Source organism: Cebus imitator, unplaced genomic scaffold (assembly GCF_001604975.1).
Source record: "Cebus imitator isolate Cc_AM_T3 unplaced genomic scaffold, Cebus_imitator-1.0 Scaffold25, whole genome shotgun sequence".
NCBI classification, from domain to species: Eukaryota; Metazoa; Chordata; class Mammalia; order Primates; family Cebidae; genus Cebus; species Cebus imitator.
This window is the reverse complement of record NW_016107340.1, coordinates 7,369,857-7,393,399: the sequence shown is the minus strand read 5'-3', so window position 1 is coordinate 7,393,399 and position 23,543 is coordinate 7,369,857. Positions and strand designations below refer to the sequence as shown.

The 23,543-nt window shown below is 38.7% G+C and overlaps 2 protein-coding genes across 8 annotated transcripts in view; one reads left to right on the top strand and one right to left on the bottom strand.

Annotated features, from left to right (window-relative positions):
* Window positions 1-10,430, bottom strand: part of GOLT1B (golgi transport 1B) — a 15,986-nt gene extending 5,556 nt beyond the window's left edge. Inside the window, exons 1-4 of one of the 2 annotated variants that reach the window (XM_017522956.1) lie at window positions 10,247-10,430; window positions 5,176-5,267; window positions 3,635-3,813; window positions 530-611 (exon numbers count right to left, since the gene is read on the bottom strand). In XM_017522956.1, the coding sequence (XP_017378445.1) occupies window positions 530-611; window positions 3,635-3,813; window positions 5,176-5,267; window positions 10,247-10,271 (378 nt within the window). In that variant the 5' untranslated portion in view covers window positions 10,272-10,430. The remainder of the gene's footprint in view (window positions 1-529; window positions 612-3,634; window positions 3,814-5,175; window positions 5,268-10,246) is intronic. The other variant, XM_017522957.2, reaches the window with a different exon arrangement.
* Window positions 10,431-10,539: 109 nt separating this feature from the next.
* RECQL (RecQ like helicase) overlaps window positions 10,540-23,543 on the top strand; it is a 33,492-nt gene continuing 20,488 nt past the window's right edge. For 2 of the 6 annotated variants that reach the window (XM_037736487.1, XM_037736482.1), the window contains exons 1-4: window positions 10,549-10,894; window positions 12,533-12,580; window positions 21,112-21,309; window positions 22,495-22,674. In XM_037736487.1, coding sequence (XP_037592415.1) covers window positions 12,565-12,580; window positions 21,112-21,309; window positions 22,495-22,674 — 394 coding nt within the window. In that variant the 5' untranslated portion in view covers window positions 10,549-10,894; window positions 12,533-12,564. The other 4 variants (XM_037736484.1, XM_037736483.1, XM_037736486.1 and 1 more) reach the window with 4 other exon arrangements.

The following is a 23,543-nucleotide window of genomic DNA, read 5'->3' as shown; positions in this document are numbered from 1 at the left end:
TAGAGACGGGGTTTCACCATGTTGACCAGGATGGTCTCGATCTCTTGACCTCGTGATCCACCTGCCTCGGCCTCCCAAAGTGCTGGGATTACAGGCTTGAGCCACCGTGCCCGGCCCCTCACCCAGTCTTATTTAACTGGCTTAATCTAGTCTACTTGGTGATACAGACTGAGAAAGAAAACACCACAGGAAATAACGGTTTCCTTTTTACATTATTGCTTCTAAAATTAGAAATTATATAAAAGTTAAATAAAAAATGTCCTGAACTCTCAAAGAGAAAGGTAGCGTAGCATATCAAATCTGAGTAACAGTAAAAAATAGAGAATATGAATCCAGAAATGGATACGGTAAATAAAATTCCACATTTTATAAGTTTAGCAATAATTATTTTTTGGTCTCCATGGTACTCATGATCTACATGATGTCATTTATAAAGTCATCAATTAACCATGCATCAATTACTCAAATTAAAAAGCATCAAATATGTATTTTGTTGGCTTAAAAATATATTGCTAAATACATTACTTACTGATCTAATTCCAGGTAAATTTAGGAGGGATCCAAGGACTGGCACTCTTCTAATAAAGCCAACGACGACAGGAAAGAAGCCCCTGGGAGAGAGGAAAAAAAGTCTTAATAGTTACACATTTTCTGTTTTCAAAATCAATTGCTAACCAAGGAAATAAAGAGTATCCTATTAAAATTCTAAATAATTTAGGGATTTCAAACTTAGAAATAACTACAAACTTAATGAAAAATTTTGTGATTGTTGGTAAAAATGTGAGAAGCGCATAATGAAGCCTAGCTATGTTGTATGCTCAAATTATGAGTTAGCTCAACTGCTGAAAATTTTTCCAGCTATGAGCTGTGTGGGGTGAAACTGATCAAAAGAAAGTGGCTGTTGAGACCATATGTGTAGAACCATGAAAACAATAATAACTATCATTTACGAAATAAATACTAAGGGTCTTAAAAGGGTATCTGTGACCCTTCCCCCTTTTCTTGTCCTATGCATCTCTTTATCTGTATCCTTTGTAATATGCTTTATAATAAACTAGTAAACGTCAGTGTTTCCCTGAGTTCTGTGAGCCTCTCTAGTACATTAATCAGATCAAAGAGGGGATCGTGGATCAGTCAGATGCATGGGTAAAACAACCTGGGGCTTGTGGCTGGCATCACTGGAAGTAGAGGACAGCTGCGAGACTGAGCCCTCAACCTGTGCGATCTGGAGCTATCTCCATGTAGACAGTGTCAGAATTAAATTTGGAGGATGCCCAGCTGTTGTCTGTTGCAGACAACTAATTATTTGATTGCTGTATGGGGAAAACCCCCCACACATTTGGTCACAGCAGTCTTCTATGTTGATTGTGGTAACACGAGTACAGGAAAAGCTCTTTTCTCCAGAGTTAGGAATGAAAATACTACAATGAATAGAATTCAGAAATCAAGCAGTAAGATTCTGTCATGAATCTGTAGAAGTCAAAATAAAGAATTAAACAGAAAGTAGAATTTTTAACATTAGACACGTATGTTGATGGTATACGTGCGTGTTTCAAAGAAAATCAATTATTTTCTAGTAGTACTGAATTCAAAAGATCATTTATTTCAAGTATTATTTTAAAATATAAAAATGTGTGATTTCAAATGCTATTATTTAGGATTATAAATATCTAGAAAAACAATGCCAGAGACCCTTGGAACTAAATCTCCAGCTCAGAATATCTCAGATCATAACAAAACCCAACAACAAAAACTAGTATTTAAACCACAAAGCTCTTTAAACCACAAAACCAATGTAGTCTTCCAAGCTTATCAATGATAAGGACTTCCCATTTTTATTCATCTCAAAGATCAGCGTTGGCTTTTAACTTCATTACTAAAATTCCTACATAACTAAGAAAGCCAATGGTTTTCTTAGGTCTTAAGGAGCTTTTCTGCTGCAAGATATACCTGCCAAAACAAACTCATTTTCTTTACTCTCTTCTCTCTTAGTCACTATCAGTTTTATTCCTAGTTCTTCTCCCAGCTCTTTTCCTAGTCCCTTCCAGTGTTTTCTTCTTTTTGTCTACCCACCCTAAAATGTCAAGAGTACTTCAAGATTCCAGTCTTACCATTCTATACTCTGTACTATATTAAGAGCCTCTTGACTGGCTCCTTTGACTTCAGTTTTTCTCTTTAATACATACTTGATCCTGATATCAGAGCAATCTTCCTAAAACCCCTACCTGGTTATATCACCTCTGGCTTAAAAATCTCTGTGACCCACACCCTCGACCTTCTTCAAACACTGCTCCCCCAGTCCAAATTTGGTTACAGGAAAAGATACTTTTCTTAACAAGTCGTCAAAGAAAGTTTGCAACCTGGCTCCAGACTTCATTTTCATTTTCATTGTCAACCATTTCCTTCAATTGCTCACATGCTTCTGTTCTGCAGGAGCATTCATTCTTTTCAGAACAAGCTGTGTATTTTCAGGGCCCTGTCTGTTCCTTCTGTCCAGTTAACTGTCGTTTCCTTTTCATTTATAGGATGAATTCTTACCCATTCTTCAAACCCCAGTTTATGAGTTAACATTTCTTACCACTCCTTGAATTTACTAATTCTTTAATCATGTTCCTATAATATTTGGCATATACATTTATAAGGGCAATATAACTTTATCCTACTGGTATTTTTAGAGTCTACTTTCCATAATAGAAATTAGAGATTTTCTAAAGCAGATTTGGTACTTAATTTATTTTTATGTCTCCTGTGGGTAACACAGTCCTGGCAGATAGAAGACAAAGGATATGCATTTCTGGAATAAATAATTAAGACCAACCCTACTTAAAGGTATTTTCTCTTTTTGAGATGGAGTCTTGATCTGTTGCCCAGGCTGGAGTGCAATGGTGCAATTTTGGCTCACTGCAACTTCCGCCCCCCAGGTTCAAGTGATTCTCCTGCCTCAGCCTCCAAGTAGCTGAGATTACAGGCACCTGCCACCACGGCTGGCTAATTTTTGTATTTTTGGTAAAGATGGGGTTTTGCCGTGTTGGCCGGGCTAGTCTTAAACTTCTGACCTCAAGTGATCCAACCACCTTGGCTCCCCCAAAGTGCTGGGATTACAGGCATGAGCCACTGCACCTGGTCAAAGGTATTTTCATACACATACATATATATATCCCAATGTTTACCTGCTAACTGGCATTTACAAAATCTTAACAGATCAAAATCTCCTATAGTGGTATATTTGGTAAGCAATCTTCTAATATGTACATGCGCTAAATAAATTGGCATCAAGTGGTAGTAATTACTAAGTATAAGATTCTACGCACTAAAATGCTCAATCTATCTAACTACTTACCACTATTTAGTTGATGAAAAATATCGAGCATAAAGATGGTACCTTAAAATGCTAATAAAGTAAACTTTATTGTACTGACAACACAAGATAATTTATACCATTACTTAGGCCATGATTTACATTTGATAAGCATTTTTATAGTTGCTTGATCTAAAACTATAATAAAAGATTCACCTTCAATAAAATTCCTTTTAAGGAAATGATCATCATCTTACTCCAACTGATGCAAATATCTGGGTTTTTGTAATAATTATCTGACATACTGGTTTACTGAAAGACAATAATATGCCTTACCTGAACAAGAGAAAAAATCCATAAATTTCGAAGATCATGCCTATCAAGGGCCAACCAATAAGGACTACAAATACTCCACCCAGAAAAAATCCTGTAGCTTTCATTTTATGTTTTTGGAAGAAGAATCTAAATGTTCTTTCTAAACCAATTACAAAAGCCAAGCCAGCCACAAATAAAACCTAAAAGAGAAAGAAAATACAACACAGAAAAGGTAGTTAAACACACTGCATAAATTTGAAAAGTAAAGCCAAAGCTAAATATAAAAAAAGAAGCACATTTGTTTGGCTTTTAATGTGGGCAACTGGCCAGACAGAACTGTAATGTACAACCAAAAAGCAGAACCAAGGAGTGAGTTATGCATGTTAAAGCTGTAGTTTTGTTCCACTTGTCTCATTCCTCTTCTATCTTGATTAAATGGAGAAAAAGAGAAACAAAGAAAGATTAGACGTTACCAAGGGGCATCTGTGTTTGCAGTAGTTTTCCTAGTTTTAGCTGGATGAGGAAGGCTTAGTCAAGCAGATGAGTTGGCAAGGCATAAAGAGGAAAGCTGCCCATAAATATGTCACCCCAGGGTACTCCTCTTGGTTCTGAAATATTCATCATAGGCTACAGGAGTTTCTATGGATGGGAGAAATATTGACATGGCTAAGTTGATAGTAGAAGAAACAACGTAAAGCCAAGAAGATTCTAGTTTTATAAATTCTAGAATATCTGGTGGCAGCAGAAATAAAAATACAACCAAATGTTTTCAAATATTTCAAATATTTTGAATGTATTCTGACTGTGGACAAGAAATGGTGGTGTATTAAGAGCTTGCTTTCCCCAGGTTTGCTTTCCAAATACTTGCCCTCCCCATTAACTTTCTATAGTGAAAAATATTTCACACAAATATATATTAAGCCTAATGGTTAAACTTCATATTCTAGGATACCAGTGCTATTATCATTTATGAAGACATCAATTTTGAACAATTTTGCTATCCTTTATCATTTCCAATTAAAAGCCCAAATATATATATATATATATATATAGTGACTTCACTGCCTTAGAAGGGTTATTATTTATTTTTGGAATGTAACCTCCACACATGAATAGCATAGTACACATTCCAAATAAACAACCATTAACAAAGAAATATAGTTTTTTAAAAAAGTTAAAAAAATCTGTATCTTACACAGCTGAATCAAATTCGAAGTCTTGGATTTTTAAAGTAAAAATACTTTAGCCAATTTACCAAGACACGGGACTATCAAGTCATCTATTTTGAACCCTATTTAGAGGCAGCCTTCATTTAATCTCTTGTAAATCTCAGGACAAACACTTAACAGAATAGTTATGGAATTAGAAAACCTCATTAAGTGTTTACCTTTTATTTTAACAGAAAGCTGACAAGTTTCATTCCTGATGGAAATAGAGAATGTAACAGGAATTACTCATAAGTAATAGTGAATTATTTTCCCCAAATCTAATAGCAGCTAATAGTTCATTGTAGGTAAAATTTTCCTTATAAATTTAGTTAAAATATATATTTAAAAACTCACATTTCCAATAGCCAGTAGTGCTTTGTCAAAAAAGAGAATCATTCCAAAGAACAGGAAAAATACTCCAAATCCTGTTAATCCCATTCCAATTTCTGCAATATAAGTTATATCGTTAAGGGCAGAGAAAAATTAAAGTCACATTAACATTCCTATAAACTAAGTAAGAAAATGTTCCAGTTTTCCTTTCATTGATATAAGAAAACAGGTACTGAATATTGCAGGTTAACTTCATAATGACATTTGTTTAGATCTATAACAAATTAATTATCAGCAAATTATTTCAAAATTTAAAACATGAATGAAAATTTCTAATCCTTATGTGGGAGACAGTATTTCTCAGACATAGCTATAATAAAAAAGATAAATCAGGATTCTAAACCTTTGGTTTTATACACACACACACACACACACACACACACACACACACACACACACACGTTTCCTCCTAAGAAGCTGTCTTGTATCAGACATAAATGTATAGGTTTCCTTTAATTACTTATCTCCTTTCACATTCTATAATTATTATTTATATGCACAATATCTGTAGTTCTTTCTTACTCTTCTTAAAATTAATTCCTTCTTTATTCCATTAGAAAGGTTATGGTAGGCCAGCACAATATCTTTCATTCAATTATACACTGCTTGTCACAATAGCAGCAAGAAATATTTTGCAAATCACGGTAGCAGTCTTCTCAAAATCAAATTTTCAGGTCAGGCATCACTTTTAATTTCTTGATTACTTGTTATGGCCTTTTCAACTACAAATTTACCTAAACTATAAATCTACTTACATATTTAGTCTAGAGTCCTAAAATCAACTCTCCAAAGTTTCAAAGAATACTGTTTTACCTCATATTAATATTCTAGGTTGTTAGTGTTTCATTCAAAAACAAAGAATCCTTGATCAACTGCCAGATGCAAGGAACTGTTCCAGGTACTGAATATGCAGTGGTAGACAAGGTGTAAGCTTTAAAGTCTATGTTTATCTTGCATATAAAATTAATACTTTCATTGATTGTGCATTCTCTAGTCTTATCTTTTTAGTATGAAAAGTCTTAACTCCTAAGGTGGCAGAAGTACGCTTCTATTAATGCTATAAAGCACAATTCACTAAGTCACCTCCTTGATCATTTTAGTTTTGATTTTAGAAAACAGCCACCAATCCACAGTTTAGCTAGAAGTAGTACCTGCATACAGATGAGTCAGAGTAGAAGCCACTGTATTTTTGGAAGCACAATTTAAAATACACTATCACTGACTTCTGATCTATTGCTTAACATTCTTGCCTCAAATCCAGAAAGCTAAAATCTAGGTCACAGCTACTTAAAAAAATCTTAAGTCATATAAAATGTTCTGTTAAGTTGAAAACTTGTATCAACTTTAGCTTTTTCTACATTCCTCACCTGCTCAATTTCCTGATAACTAGTGTCTTCCATTCTAGCCACCTTTGTTCCCAAAATTAGTCTAAAATAATTCAGGTATATGGTCTATAAATATACCAGTTACGCATATTCAACACACATTCCTATGAAAATTTGAGTCTGATACTTTCATGATTAAATGCCTTAAGAGAATTTACCAAATTAACTGTTTGGATAGCAGACATAATTTCACAGAGGAAAATATGGACAAAAGAGCAAGTAAATTATATTAAATAACTATTTAGTAATTAGGATTAAACATTGGCAGCTTTATTAGTTGAATATGCCTCATTTCTATCTTCTCACAAATAACCTTGATGATTACATACAAATTTTGAGATGTTTTTAGAAAGGAAAGTATATGGAAAGACCCCTACTACGTACTGAGAATTTACCACAAATTTGGTCTCATGAAGTATGTCACATACCTTATATAACTTAATATTTCTAATACTACTAGAATACAGGCATAATTACATCATTTTAAAGATGGAGGAAATTGAAGTTTAGAGAGTTGACTTAAGTAGCACAAAGCCATTCTTCTAGTTAAGCATTTGAACCAAGGTCTTTTGAATTCAAAGTCGATGTGCTTAACCATTAATGTCATACTTCTTCCCACAGAATTTTTACTTTTTAGGTTAAACATGTTTGGTTACATTAAACTCAAGGACACTGGAGTACACTGAACTTCTGGGGGAACATGTCTTTAGGGGGATTCAAGTTTGATATTAGCTTGTTATCTAACATAGCCAAGTGGAACTATTAAAAATCAACTGCAGTGAAAAAGGGCAATGTCTGAGTATGGTTTACTATGTAATGAAGTATTTATACAACATTTTTATAATTTATTCAACAAAATTGTGAGGTAAAAAGTAGCACTGGCCCTATGGCTCATGTGTGCAACCATGGACCTAGAGGTATTAAGTAACATGTTCTTGATCACAGAAGCAGCAAAAACATGTGTGTAGGTGCTGGTGGTATGGAATCAGGTACAACAGTCTGTGGAGTCAGCATTCAACCAGTTTTTCACTCCACTGACAATGGTCTGGTCCTACAACTACAACATGGGAACCACAATACTCCTACTACTTTATCCAGTACAGGTCAGCAGGAGACATTGCCCACAACATCTTTGCCAGAACTGGCACTGGCAATGACATTGCCAAGGCTCCTGATCCATACCGGTGAAAAGTCTCAAATTGGCCTCACTGTGCCTTTTTGTCACCTCCAGGTTCCCCTTCTTCCCCATCCTTATGCATTCATAAGCCCTCTGGCTATCAAAAGCCTGGCATAGAGCTGCCTTCTTCCCATTAGAATAATATCCACTAAAATAAACTTATTATCTTCCTTCACTCCTCCCACATGTTTAAAAAACTGCCCAAAAGTTTTTTAAAAAATGATAAAAGCAATCTAATACAACGAATTTGTCTAACCTAAGGAGCATACTGTAGAAATTTTATGAGGAAATAATCTAATGGCAGACACTGTTAGCATTTTGATATTTGCAATTTTTAAAAGCAGCATTGTCTTTCTTACTGTGCCCTTTGAAAAACAGAAGTCAAGAAAGAATTCAATTGAACATTAACTGTACTGGAGAACACAATTATCACACTAAAATTTTAGACACTGTGATGAAATGAAGATTTAGAAGCAGCATGGAACTGCCCCTCCTCCATCCCTCTGAAAAAGTTTCGTCTTTTTTGGGGTGGGTGGGGGAATGGTGGTGAGGAAAGTCGTATTATAGAATTCCTTAAAACAATCATGAATTTCCATTTATTCTACTCTGATCAGTGCTGGGTCACTCTCTCTAAAAATCAAAATCCCAGAATAATCCTGGCAAATCACTTGAATGATGGCCAATCTCTGCAGTTAAAACACATTCACACACAAATACAATTTGAAATCCAAAATGCATTTGCTTCACTAATCATTTTATGCTTCAATCCACTTTCACCTAAAACATGTGACACGTGAACAGCAAAGAGTAAAATTTCATTGCCCTCACAAAATTTAATGAAGTGAGGAGAAAGCTTCTCAGAAAGAATGCCCATAGTCCAACCCCACCCTCTTGTTTTTGGAATGATGTAAAGCAGGTGCTCATCACTATATTAAGCCTTCAATAAGATAATTTCTATGCACAGGAATTGTGCATAGAAATTATAAACTTGATATATATAAAGTTTATATCAAGTCTTCTTAGATGATAGTGGGGTACAGTGCAAAAGGTTTCTGAGTTAGCAGACCTGGGATCAAGTCTTGTTTCTGCCACTTTTTTTATGACCATGTACTGAATTTCTTTCGTGCCTCATTTAACTTCTGAAAGGGGCATGCTTCTCTTTGCCTTACAGGGCTCTTAAAAGAATTGTGCATAATGATTTATATGAAAGCACATGGTAAACGGAAAGAAAATACCTTTACATAAATGCTAGTAATTATTATTACACTAGATTCCCACCCCCTCAAAAAACACTTTTATTTTCTTTAATCAGAACAGGCCAGGCCAATGGACCAAAGTGGACAGCAGCCTTGGGGCAGGTGGCCCCAAGGCGCAGGCCCAGTCCAACTTCAGGAGGGAAGATAGCCTGATTGGGGTGGCAGTGTGTGTAGGAGGCCTTAGAAGCTCCGTCAAGTTGGTCTGCCATGACTTAAATATACACATGAAGACTAAGGGCATTTTAAATAAAGTTCTATTTTTCACTTCAACATACTGTTTAAGTCATAAAATCTTGAAAATCTGAGTTAATTGGAATGAAATGAAAGGCGTGGCAGATAAAGCAAACTGAGACAAAAACAGACTCATATGACCATCAAAAGATGAGACACAGAGCTTGGGCAGACATAAATACAAAAATCATTAATAATAAAAAGTAGTAGGAAAGTGAAAATATAACGACAGAAAAGGAAAGCAATTATCAGCACTAGCTTTAGAGATGAGACAGGCCTGGAGAACTGAGGCAGTGAGAGTGTGATGCTAAAATAATCAAACAAGCCACAAAACACAATATACAATACTAACGAAAGATATCCTTTAATGGAACACAAAGTGCCTTTTCTCTACTGCTTGAAACTTTAGCGAGTAGAAAAGTGAGAGTGTTTCAAGAGATTTCTAAAAGGTTGCTTACAGTATTGGCAAAAAGCGAATATTCAAAATACCACATTGAAGTGTAAGCATATTTTAAAAAGAGCCTACTATAGACGACATTTAAAATACCGCCCCCCAAATAAACAGCCAGCTAGGGACTTGTAGAGGACCCGAAGAGTGTCATGTGCATAAACGATCCCGAGAATGGGCCGCGGGCACCACGCAAACTTTCTCTTGTGGCGAGCCCCCAGAACAAAGCGCCTTTCTCACAGGGGATGAGGACATCAGCGCGACCCTGGAATGAGACAGACTCTCGGCTAAAGCTCCCCTCCTCAGCTAGGGCGTCCCACCCTGCTCCATAGACTCTTCTCCCAGGTCAGGTCCGCCACTGCAAGCCCAGCCCCGGCATCACGAAGGCAGCCCCTTCGGGTCCTAGCAGCCCTAGCTCGGTCTCGCAGGCCGCCGCCCCAACCCGGAGCTTCATTCATTGACCCCAGCGGAGGGGCGAGACCCAGCCGAGCGATGGGTGTGCGCGGCTCGAGGCGGGGGCCCCGGGGCAGGTGCTTACTCTGCGTGTCCGTTAAGGAGATCATGGCTGCAGTAGTGAGGACAGCGGCGACACAACCTCGGAAAGCCCAGGGTGGGAAACTGAGTCGGGAGAAATGAAGCCGGGAAACAGCCCAGGCGAGAGCCGCCACGTCTTCCGGAAACACGCAGCCACCCTCACTGCCGTTTTAAGACCGCGTCCTATTGGCTAAACCTGCTTCCAATCTCAACCAATAATTCGCAATCTTGTTCGGTGGCGCCCATGGTGGCCACACCCCTTGACCAATTAGAGAAGGTTGTTATTTGCGATTGGCCGAACTGACCGACCCGGAAGGGTGGATGCTTTCAGCTAGGTGGCGGGAAGATTTTACTCCAGAGCGGCAAAAAGAGGTGGTTAGCTGGCTCGAGGCCTGGGTGCTTTGGGAGTCCGAGCTACGAGAGTCGGACACCGGGGAGTCAGACACCGGAGAGTTGGACCAGGCTCTGGGATAAGTCCTGTTACAGCTCTGAAGGGTAAAGGGTGTGCGCTTCTTGAGTCTTCCCTTTCCTGCAGGAGGGCGAGGCCGGTCTGTTGCGGATCACTTCCTTTCGCCCAGGAAGAAACTGGAACGTTACTCACTGCTCTGCTCTGAGAACTCCGGCCTTTAGGAGCGCGTTCGCCTACCGACTGGTCAGTTGAGCTCCCCATTCTTTTCTATGCAGGAAGCTTGACCACCAAAGCCTGTTTATTAGCAGCCGCCATTTGTTAATAATACTACTGGGGATGTTTCTTCCATCCCCTACTTCACCGTAGCGTAAGGAAGGATGTTATTAATATTATACTATTGCTTCTAAGTGCAGGTGGCGGGGAGAGAGAGGATTTAGCCTGTGGTACCTCAGTGGCGTTTCCTGCAACATTGATGACTGGCTGTGGCCCTGTAAAATTTTCCTGTGGATGCCTAGCTTATAGACCTGCTATAGTTCAATCTCTGGATACATTTTATATTGAGATATCTTTTGCTATTAAATCACATCATTTTGGGAAAGAGCAGTCTTTTAACAGCATAATCAAAGGAGTTATTTGAAATCGTGGGGTCGGGGGTGGAAAATGGATATAGACTATTATCTTTTCATAAGGGTGGAAACAGCCCCTGCTTTCAGCCTTAGCAAACCTGAGCCCTCACTGTATCAAGGCATTTTGCTGGGCTGTGAGGATACAAAGGTGAAGAGATTGAACCCCAGCCCTGGCAAAGGACCTTACATCTGTGGAAGGAATGTTACATTTTCATTACATGAAGGGATGTTTGTATAGGTAAAGAATTAGAAGTCCTTGGTTTACTTACCTATTTAGCTAACTTTTAAGTGTGGTTATTCCACATTCTTTAGCAAGGCAAAAAAAAAAGAGAGTCAGCCTATCTTTCCAGCCTAGTGGTGGCTTCAGAATTCTATGTAGGAAGGGCGTAAGGTCAGCAGTCTAAGGGTGGGTGGTGCAGAAGTGACATTTGGAGAGCATTCTTAATTTTAGAAAACGTCTGTATTAGAGAGATTGGAGAAGTGTTTATAGGGTAATGGGGAATTTAAAGTTTCTGCTCTAAGCCCTATTTTCCACTTGTCCATATGCATGCTTAGGTTTTAGTCATTCATTGATATTTAGAGTTCATTAATACAAACCATTCCCCCCCCACCTCTAACCGCGTTGTATTCTCTTTTAAAATCTAGCTTTTCTATAGAATAACAATTTATCTTTTAAGATTGAGCTTATATTGCAATTCTTTAAAGCAAGTGCTCAATAAAATGTTAGGTAATTAATTTTATTATTTATGTTGCTGTATTTTGGTTAATCTGGTATATTTGGATCTATCCAACTTATTTATAAGATTGCTATCCTCCCAGTTTTGCAGGTAGGGAAAGAGGCTTAGAGGAACAGCATATGCTACTTTGCCTAACATAGTAATTTAGTCACATAGCAATTGGTGCTAGAACTGTTGAATGTTCACTGGTTTTTGTTACATTATTTTGTATCTGGTGGATGTTTGCTAAGTGTTATTGATACTGTACTTGTCATGTGTACGTTTATGTGACTTTGGTCACTTCTCTGAAATCTAGAGTCAATTCTGAGTGTTGTGAGTTTTTAAGCTGAAATCTAGAGAGTTTTCAAAAAAAAATTAGTGTCAAAAGAACTATGTGGTTCTTATATGAAAGGTCACTGCAATATATAATTTACTTTCTAACATTTTCCATACTTAGGAATGAAGATTACTGTTGACTGAGCATCATTAATAGTACTATTTTTAAAAACTTGTTGTCATTGTTGTGCTTTTATTTTTAGAAAGAAATTTGGATCTCCAATTCAGTCTTAGAATGGCGTCCGTTTCAGGTTAGTAACAGTGACTACATTTTCTTGTTCCTTCTGTTCTATGATATTTGAGAAAAGATGTTTGTTTTAAAAATTCTGATTATAGAAATGATTTTTTTTTTCAGATTTTTCTGTTTGTTTCTTTGAGACGAGTCTTGCTCTGTCTCCAGGCTGGAGTGCAGTGGCGCAACCTCGGCTCACTGCACCCTCTGCCTCCTAGGTTGAAGCGATTCTTCTGCTTCAGCCTCTTGAGTAGCTGGGAATACAGGCATGCGCCACCACACCCAGCTAATTTTTGTATTTTTAGTAGAGACGGGGTTTCACCGTGTTGGCCACAATGGTCTCGATCTCTTGACCTCGTGATCTGCCTGCCTCGGCCTCGGAAAGTGCAGGGATAATGGTGTGAGCCACGGCCCACGGCCTTTTCAGCATTTTTTTTCGAGACTGAGTCTCACTCTTTTGCTGAGGCTGGAGTGCAGTGGCACAATCTTGGCTCATTGCAACCTCTGCTGCCTGGATTCAAGCGATTATCCTGCCTCAGTCTCTCCAGTAGCTAGGATTACAGGTCCCTGCCACTGCGTCCAGCTAATTTTTGTAGTTTTTAGGAGAGGTGGGTTTCACCATCTTGGCCAGGCTTGTCTTGGACTCCAGAGCTTGTGATCCACCCGCCTCAGCCTCTCAAAGTGCTGGGATTACAGGTGTGAGCCACCGCACCAGGCCCTTTTTCAGCTTCTTTATTGAGGTGAAATATACATTACAAACTTTGCCATGCTAACTGTTATTAAATGAATAATTCATTGGCATCAAATGCATTTAGACTGTTGTACAACCATCACCACTATCTCCAGAGCTTTTTTGTCTATTCAAACTCAAATTATATACTCATTAATCCATAACTTTCCATTTTTTACCTTCTCCTAATCTCTGATAGCCTAATCTCTGATATTCTGCTTTCTGTTTCTTGACTATTTTAGGTAACTCATATAAATGGAATCATACATTTACCCTTTCGTGTCTAACTTTTACCTTGTGTCTAAATAAAGGCAATAAGGAATCATGCTTTTGCCTATTTCTCTTACAGCTGAGTATACATTGACCCTTTCCCCAAAAGAGCAGCTACAAATTATCTTTATTTGTCTTTGGGTGGTGCTCATTTCTTCTTTTGCTGAATCATATCCTCCTTGTTAATACTGTAGTGTATTGGAAAGAGACCAAATAAAAGGAAAAACCCAAATGTGGTTTTTATACACATTTTAAAAAGGAAGAAAGGCTTATAGCTATTACAGTTCTTGTTTTCCAATGAGTCATGTGGTCATAGCTTGTACTTTATAACTGCCTTCTTCAACTACCCATTCCATATTCCTTGGTTTTCATTTGGTAATGGGTCTTTGCTTGGTGGGAACTGCTTGCCTTAGTAGTTTCCTACATTTGGTTATTACAGTTTTCAATTAACTTTAATCACAAGATAAGGGGAAACTGAGAGGTGCCCTAGAGGATCTTCTACATTCCAGACATACTCCTCCTTATCCCTATAGAGTAGTAGCTGTCTGATTTCCCCTTAATAGTCAGTATCACTTACCCCAGCCAGTAACGGTAATCTCCTTTGCCTGTTCGTTTGTTGGCATGAGGAACCCAAAGTGGCCAAGTGGCAGTCAACTTCCAGTTTAATGGAACTATTGCTTTTTCCCCTGGTACAAGCATTTCTTTCTTGGTAACTAAGACTTCCAGGCCAGCAAGAGTCCAGTGTTTCAGCAATGGGAAGCCAAAATTTCACTAGTGGATCACTAAAGGTAATAGAGGAGCCACTCCCATTTCCACCCCTGAGTCCTGTGGACCGTGGCAATGGGAGAAACAGCACCGTTCACTGATGGATAGCATGCCATATCCTGGAGGCTACTAGTCCAGCCCTTAAAGTGCTGATACTCACCTGGCAGCATAATTGGGTCTGCAAAATGCCACTCCATTATTTTCTCAGGCCAGCTGCTTCAGGGTGTTGGGGAACATAGACCAGTGAATTTCTTGAACATGATGAGCTTTCTGTTATGCTTCATTTGCTATAAATTCGTTCTTTGGTCAGAAATAATTTGGTGAGGAATACAATGACAATCAGTAGGAATTCTGTGAATTCGTGCATGGCAGACATGATAGAGCACTGTAGGCAGGGAAGGTAAATTCATATTCGGAGTAACTGTCTGTATCAGTGAGAGCAAAGTGCTGCCTTTTTCATTATAGAAGGTTCCAATGCAGTTACTTTGCCATCAAGCATCTGGCTGCCCCCACAGAGAATGATGCCATCATTGGAACTCAAGGTGAGCTATTTGCAAGTTGGGCACTTAGCTATGGATGTAGCCAGATGGGTCTTCATGAGTGGCGATCTATGTTGCAGCAGCAGAAGGCACTTTGTTCTTGATTTCATTGTCCAAGGACGGATGTGGTCAATGTCCAGGTCATCTTGTCCACCTAATTATGATTATCCTTTGTGGAGGTTGTTTTTAGTGAGCATTAATATGGGACACAAATATCTTCACACTCTGACCATTCAGAGAGGTCTATACATGTATCTTCCTCAGACCTCATTGCGACCCGTTTTCCTATTTGGTACCTTCCAAGTTGCTGAACATCTTGCTAATCATTATCCATTGCCTATAATAGTGTGGATGTGTTTCTCTGGCAAAATGAATAACTATATGCACTGTTTACTGCGGACTGGGAGAATTTTCCATCTTCAGTGATTTTTATAGCCCCTCTGGAGAGACGCTAGAGTGTGATGGTTGTTCACTTTCAGGTGGTGACAATATAACATGCAGAATCTTTTGCAAATTAGGCTGGCACTTTTTTTCTTCCTTAGTAACAGGGAACCCCACCACGAGATCATAGTTACAAGTTGAGAAGGAGGAGACAAAGGGGAGCATGGTGCATGAGCATTTGGACTTCTTGTTCATGCCTTCACTTAGAACCTGCTCACTTTGGCGTATACCTCTTCCATTGTGATGATGGAAGTCCACCTTATGAATTGATGGGTCAGATGATACCTGGTTGATGATACAGGCAGCACAGGTCACATAGTAACTTAGTCTCTTGTAAGACACAGGAGCAACCCAGAAGTTGTTTCCAAAAGGATAGTAGTTCTCTGTAGATAATGGCATAGCTTTGCCCCAAAATCGTAATTGTCTGTTGTGACTCATCGTAGGCCAAAGGTGTTATATAACATTCCCATTCATCATAAACTTACAGCACCATCAAATCTGTTGGATCATATGGCTCAATGGTAAGAGAAGATTGTATCATGGCATTACCTCTTATTCGGGGCCCTACTTAAAACAGGCAAGTTTTTGGGTTACTTGGTAAATTAGGCATACGTTGCCTCCCAAATCCAAGTAGTCCATTAGGCTCTGTGCCCTTCTAGTAATAGGAGGGGCCAGATGTAGAAACATCCTTCACTTTAGAAGAGATATCTCCACATGCCTCATACCCCTTGGCTCTCACCAAGGTGTCAGGCCTCTGAATTTTTATGGGATTTATCTTCTGTCCTCTGTCGAGTGTCTCTCTTAGCAGTTTGTTTGTAGTAGCTGCTACTGCTGCTGCTTGTGCAGCAGGTCGGACAAGCATGATAACATCAATGCAGTGAGCGAGTGTAATGCCTGGTAGAATGAAAAGGCAATCAAGATCCCTGCAGATTAGATTAGGGCTAGAGAGCAGATACAGCCCTGAGGTGGGAGAATAAAGATACCTTGCTGGCTCAGCAAACTGCTGTGCTCTACACACCTATACTATAAAAACAGGTATGGAGAATAAAACATTCAACAGATCAATAGCTGAAACCCGATGCCAGGGCATATGTTCTGTCTCATTCATGAAATTACAGTGGAACAATGGCTGTTGTTGGAGCCATAGCCTTATTAATTTTGCCACAATCCACTTTCAATCTCTAGAATCCATTATCTTCTACATATACTACATAGGTGAGTTGAATGCGATGTGGAAGACATTATTCCCACGTCTTTCAAGCCCTTGATATAGGCGGTTATCTCTGCAATCCCTCCAGGAATGCAGTAATGTTTTTGGTTTGCCGTATTGGTTGGTAAAGGCTGTTTTACTGGCTTCCACTTGACCTTTCCTGTCATAATAATCCTTAGTTACCGGCCATGAGACCAATGTGTGGATTCTGCCACTTGCTGAACATATCTGTTCTCAGTATGTAGTGTGGAACTGAGGAAATAACCACATAGCAGATTAGAAGGCCCACTGTATATCATTAGCAGCCACTGGACTTGAATCTGCTGCTGCCCCATACCAATGAGCTCACCAGCCCTGCCCTTACACTGACTTTCTTAAATACAGAAAATATGGCTATTGCGTCATTTCAACCTTTTAAATCTCTGGCAATCAAAACTGCATTGATTACCTCACTTAAGTCTAGCTTATACTCTGACTGGTGGATCACCATGGCATTTTGGTTTTATAAGAATTAGCATTAGTTCAGAGTTAATGCCCAGTAGTTTCTGAGAAGTGATTTTTTTTTTCTAATGCGCAGTTACCCTAATAAACTCCTCTAAAGGAGACTAATAGGAAGATTCACTACATATATTTTTAGCTGTGTGGTGGAGTCCTTCCCCAAGGGGCTCCAACCTCTCCTTTATTCAAGGGGCTCTGGTTCTGTAAGTTGGTTCAATTCTGGAAAATTGGTCAAAGGATGGTTGCTCTGTTGTGGTGTTTCAGATCAGGCTCGTGTTTACCAGAATCTGAGCTGTTTATCCTGTGTATACAAATCAAGTAATCTATTTCCAATTCAAGGACATCACAGTCGACTAGCCAATCCAAGATCTTGTGGGTCAGTCTATTCTGATTCTGTCTCAGCTCTGTTGCCCTTTATGGCAAACACATCCACTTTATTTTTGGTCATAAATTCAGTTGTGGCTGTTTAGCCCTCAGACCTTGGAATCCATCATTGTCACTGAATCAGGTAGTCTGGTTGGAAGATGATATTTCCCACTGTCATTCCTAGCTTACAGAGAACAGCCAGGGGAGCCCCAGCATCCCTGAATAACTTCGCTGATGCTAGGGCTCCCCTCATGACTGTAGCTTTCACAGTCTTGGTGAAGGAAGTGTCCTCTGAATTCTCCTCGGGGACAGCAAGGGAGTGGATGATCAATCCCTTTGATATACCACTCTGGCACTGCTATCTCTCTAAGCCTCTGAATACCTTCCTTTAGAGCATACCCAGGAAATTCCAGCACTCCAGTCTCATTGGACTCTACACCTGTTTTATTCCATCCCAATTTTCTGACATTTATCTTTGAGGCCAGGTTTCAGGCAACAAGCCAAGCAAATTACTAGAGCCACTCCTGGCCACTATATCTAGAACATTAAATCCAGAATTTCTTAGTGACCCCATATCAATAAACTTAGCTTAATTCAACAACCCCGTTTGAGTACCTTTATGATCTATTAAACTTAGCTTAATTCAATAACGCTGTTTCAGTACCTTTATAACCTTAATTCAATAACAATAACTTAGCCTAATTCCATAAACGCTGTTTTAGTACCTTTATGATCTGTTCCCATGTATATTCTCTAGCTTTCTGATATAGTTTGGATATGTGTCTCCTCCTAATCTCATGTTGAAATGTGACCCTCTGGTGTTGGAGGTCGGCCTAGTGGGAGGCGTTTGGGTCATGGGGGAGGATCCCTCACGAATGGCTTGGTGCCCTCCCCGTGATAATTAGTGAGTTCTTGCTCTATGAGTTCACACGAGAGCTAGTTGTTTAAAGGAGCCTGGCACTGCCTCCTCTCTTGCTCCGTCTCTTACTGTGTAACACACCTGCCCCCTTTGCCTTCTGCCATTGGAACCTTCCCAAGGCCCTCACAAGAAGCAGATGCCAGCCCTATGCTCCTTGTACAGCCTACAGAACCATGAGCAAAATAAACTTCTTTTCTTTACAAATTACCCAACCTTGGATATGCCTTCATATCAATGCAAAATGGATGAACACAGTTTCTATTGATAGGTTTTGGCACATGCAGCTCTTTTGGTGTGTATCATGTCTTTTGACAGGTTACATCTTTGTGTTTTATTTTAAAACACTGTATTTTTTTTTTTTTTTTGACGGAGTTTCACTGTTGTTACCCAGGCTGGAGTGCAATGGCACCATCTCGGCTCACCGCAGCCTCCGCCTCCTGGGTTCAGGCAATTCTCCTGCCTCAGCCTCCTGAGTAGCTGGGATTACAGGCACGCGCCACCATGCCCAGCTAATGTTTTTTTGTATTTTTAGTAGAGACGGGGTTTCACCATGTTGACCAGGATGGTCTTGATCTCTTGACCTCGTGATCCACCCGCCTCGGCCTCCCAAAGTGCTGGGATTACAGGCTTGAGCCACCATGCCCGGCCTAAAACACTGTATTTTAAAGCACTGAAAGATGGGAGAGGCAGATTTTTAGGGGGATTAGCAGTCCCATGCAAGGCAACAAGGACCATTGTAGGGATTTCAGTTAGGAGGACATTGTTTCAGAAAGGGGAGGCAAGGTAAAAGAGACTTGACGTAATTTAGTGGTTTAAGGAAACCTGCTTCATTGGAATCTGCCCTTATGTTTCCCTCCAAATTTCAGAGTCTCCTTCCCAGACAGTGTCCTGAGTTTATCATAAGAGTCCCTGCAGGGTTGAGAGTTCAGTTTGTATTGAAGTTCAGCCATCTGCAGGATTTAGACCTAGGGCTGTTTTTCAGAAATAGTAGCCCTGCATCTATAGAAGATAAGGTTTTTTAAGGGCAATCATAGAAACTTTGAGGTCCCTTAATGCAGATACTACAATTTTCCTGAGTTCTTCACACACTTAGAAGCAACCAGTCAACCCTATGATTCCCACCAAAACATTTTGTGACAGCAAACACTTTGTCACCCACAGCCTTGCCTTCTCTAGTTTTACTGGCGTCTATAGATGATGATTTAAATAACTTTTTTCATTGCATGATGATATAGAATAGTTATGTTCTCTTTATCAGTGGAAACAGGGTTACTAATGCCTTGAAATCTATTCAGATCAGAAAATCAATTCTGTGTGGCTCAGAATCAATTCAGAAAACCTAATAAGTTTCTGTTCTTCTGTATCAAAATTCTGTATGGGTTAGGGTTCAGTCAGGTAAGCTGAACCATTATGAGTGCTGTAAGTTTTATTATGGAGATTAAACCTTATGTGGTCATGGGAACTGGTTAAGCAGCTATCCCTGAGTCAGCTTCTGGTCCTGAGGTCAGCAGTACCAGCAGTGAAAAAGGAGGATGAATGTGAAGTGTGGGAGGGTATGGATGAACTGGAAGCCAGAAGTATAAATTGAAACTCATGAGGACAAAGTCAGGATGCTGGTGCCTTGCTGAAAAGCTGGTGCAGTTGTCACAGAAGGTTGCTCAGCAACCTGGCCAAGAAGCCAAAGAAGCTGTGAGCCAAGTTGCTCCACCAAGAAGATTTAGCAGGGGCTAGGGGAGCTGGCTTCCACCCCATGTCAAAAAAAGTGAGGCAGCAGATTCCTAACATAATGAGTGAGCTGCAGAAGCACCTGGCCTTTGGCCAACCATCCCAATGCAAAACTGACTGCTGCTTTTTTTCTGCCTTTTAAATCTCATGCAGAGTTCACTTGTGGCCAAACCTAACCCAAAATCATGTAGGGAAGGGTTGATACAAGGGATGAAGGCAGTTGGTACAATGAAAAGCCCCCCCAACATCCTGTTTTAAACCATAACCATTAATTTTATCTCATGAAGAGGCACATTGAACCTGTATACTGATTAATGCAGGCAGGTATATTAGAATGCACCAAGAACATCTTTTAAGATTTTTCTAGCTTCCATTGATATGGTATCAAAAAGTGTTTCACTTTTTGACTTTACTACTTAGATTGATTAGAATCATACACTGAGGTTTCTTTATAAATTAGTTACAAAGGAGATGTAATGCCAATTCCAATAGTACACTTGAATTCTCTTAGTTGTTGCATCCTCTTGTTTATAATTACCAACTCCTTATACCATCAAATGAGTCCAAATAGGAATGCCTTCATAGAGTAATAGCAAAGTAATTAGGGAATTAGCTTCCTTTTGCTTCAAAGTCTGACTACTTAAATGGTTTAGGAGATTGTTAGATGACTTCTCTACAACATAATAAAAATAAGTATGTATTAAGAATTTGTGTACCAGGTACTATGTCTAGAACTCTTAATATACTATGTCACTAGCTCTTTATAAAAATACTATGAAAGTTAGATATTATCCCTTTTTTACAGGAGGGGAAATGGGGATGCAGGTAAGTATCTTGCCTCAGATCACTTAGCAGGTAAAAGAGTAAGAGCATGTTTTTGAGTCATATAGACTCTAGTTAAAACCGACCTTTAAATCTGAGTTAAATCTCAGGTCTATATGGCTCTAAACATGCTCTTCACCATTCTGCTATACTACTTCAAGTTAGTCTGTAATTCATATGGTGGAGAACATCCAAAAATCAATCTGGAAACTTAAAGTTGTCATTTCCTTTGTCTAATCACTGTATTCCCCGCTGCCTCCCATAGCTCTAACTGAGGAACTGGATTCTGTAACCAGTGAGCTACATGCAGTAGAAATTCAAATTCAAGAACTTACGGAAAGGCAACAAGAACTTATTCAGAAAAAAAAAGTCCTAACAAAGAAAATACAGCAGTGTTTAGAGGATTCTGATGCTGGGGCAAGCAACGAATGTGATTCTTCACCAGCTGCTTGGAATAAAGAAGGTTAACTTTTCTTTGCTAGTTTTGTTTCTTCTCATTTTTTAAAAAAACTAGAATGGATTCTTTATGGGTCAGTGCTTTCCAGTAGGCTTAGAGGTGAAAGTGGCCATTTCTCCAGTGGAATGGGAAACCTGCAGATGGACCATTCTTTCCCTCTGTTCTGTAGTCTTTAAGCTTTTATTATTCAGACATTTTTTCCAATTATTGTTCTAGCAACATTGATCATGCTTAGAAAATGAGATATTTACTTTACCTAAATTAACAAACAATTTAGAAACAAAACATTCAAACTCTTTGCCAAAGTTTAGATTATTTTCCTGCCCTAGTGAACAAACCTCTCATGATTCAAGTTCTTAACAAACATCATGTTTATCAATTATAAATTGATAATAGTATAATTATACATACTATAATAGAATAATTATATATAATATATGCTATAATAGAATAATTAGAATAACTCTAGAAGGAATTGTAGTGCTTTTTGTAGGTGGTGTGTTTTTGAATGATTTACATCTAAACAAGATATTTACACCAAAAATTCCAGATAATTGTTAACTTTGTTTGTGATATTTGGGTATTTTATGATGCTATGAATTCCCTGATCAACATTCAGACTGTTTTTCAAATACCTGATCAGACACTTTCCTTTTTTGTGTGGGTTAATTATTAACTGGGAAATGTTTACATTTGTTTCTTTCTTTTTTTTTTTTCCCATTGAGATAGGGTCTTGCTTGTTACCCAGGCTGGAGTGCAGTGGCACAACCACAACTCTCTGCAGCCTCAAACTCCCAGGCTCAAGCAATCCTCCCATCTCAGCCTCCCTAGTAGCTGGGACTACAGGTGCATGGCACTACACTAGGGTACTTTAAAAATTTTTTTTATAGAGATAGAGTCTTGCTGTCGCTTGAGCTCAGTCTGGTCCCGAACTCCTGAGCTCAAGTGATCCTACCACCTTGGCCTCCCAAAATTGTTGGGATTATAGGCATGAGACACAACACCTACTATGTCTTATATCATTTAACTTGTTTTTGCTTTTCTTAGCTAGTGAGTTAATCTCAAAATTATTATTAGAAAAGTTTAATGGTCCATGAGTATTAGAAGTTTTATATATGTTTGTCTCATTCTTATCAAAATTCTATAATAATCTTCTATATGTTTGTCTGATTCTTATCTTTCTTTTTTTAGATTTTCCATGGTCTGGTAAAGTTAAAGATGTTCTACAAAATGTCTTTAAACTGCAGAAGTTCAGACCACTTCAACTTGAAACTATTAATGTAACAATGGCTGGAAAGGAGGTATTTCTTGTTATGCCTACAGGAGGTGGAAAGAGCTTATGCTACCAGTTACCAGCATTATGTTTAGATGGTATGTACTAATAAAAACTAATTTTGAGTTGAAGAAGTGCTTTGTCATCATATACTTTTAATTGTTTTAAAAAATAATTTCTAATCATACATATGTAAAAATCAAGTGCATTTTTTGTTTTGTTTCTTCTGTATTAATAGAAATTTAAAGTTTCACTTAAAGGGGGAATTTATTTACTTTTTATTTTAGATTTAGGGGTACATGTGCAGGTTTGTTACATGAGTATGTTGTAATGCTGAGATATGGACTTTGAATGATCCGTCATCCAAGTAGTAAACACAGTACCTGATAGGTAGTTTTTCAGCCCTTGCCCACCTCTATCCCTAAAGGGGGAATCTAAAAAACTTCTGAGATTAATTCTTTTATCTGGTTCTTGAAACATAAATTTAGAAACGTATTGAACATTCAAAATCCTCTTTTCTAGCTTTTTGAAACCCTATACTAAATTATTGTTAACCATATTCACCCTGAAGTGCTGTAGAACACTAGAACAGAAAATAAAAGCGGGGGGATCCCCAAAAATGTTGTAGGAGAAGCAGCACTAGAAGAATAATCGGTAGACCTAAATTCTCATCCCTGATCTTCATTGAGTGTGCCATTGTGCTAAGCACTGGGAGATAAAGTAGTGAGCAAAAATGGCATGGTCTTAGTTTTCACAGAACTCATAGTGTAGAGTAGCACTTTTTCAGACTTCAGTGTACATAAGAATCACCTGAGGATTTGATTATGTGCAGATTCTGATTTTATGTGAGACCAAAGATCCTGTATTTCTTTTTTTTTTTTTTTTTGAGACAGAGTTTCACTTTTGTTGCCCGGGCTGGAGTCATGGTACATTCTTGGCTCACCACAACCTCTGACTCCCAGATTCA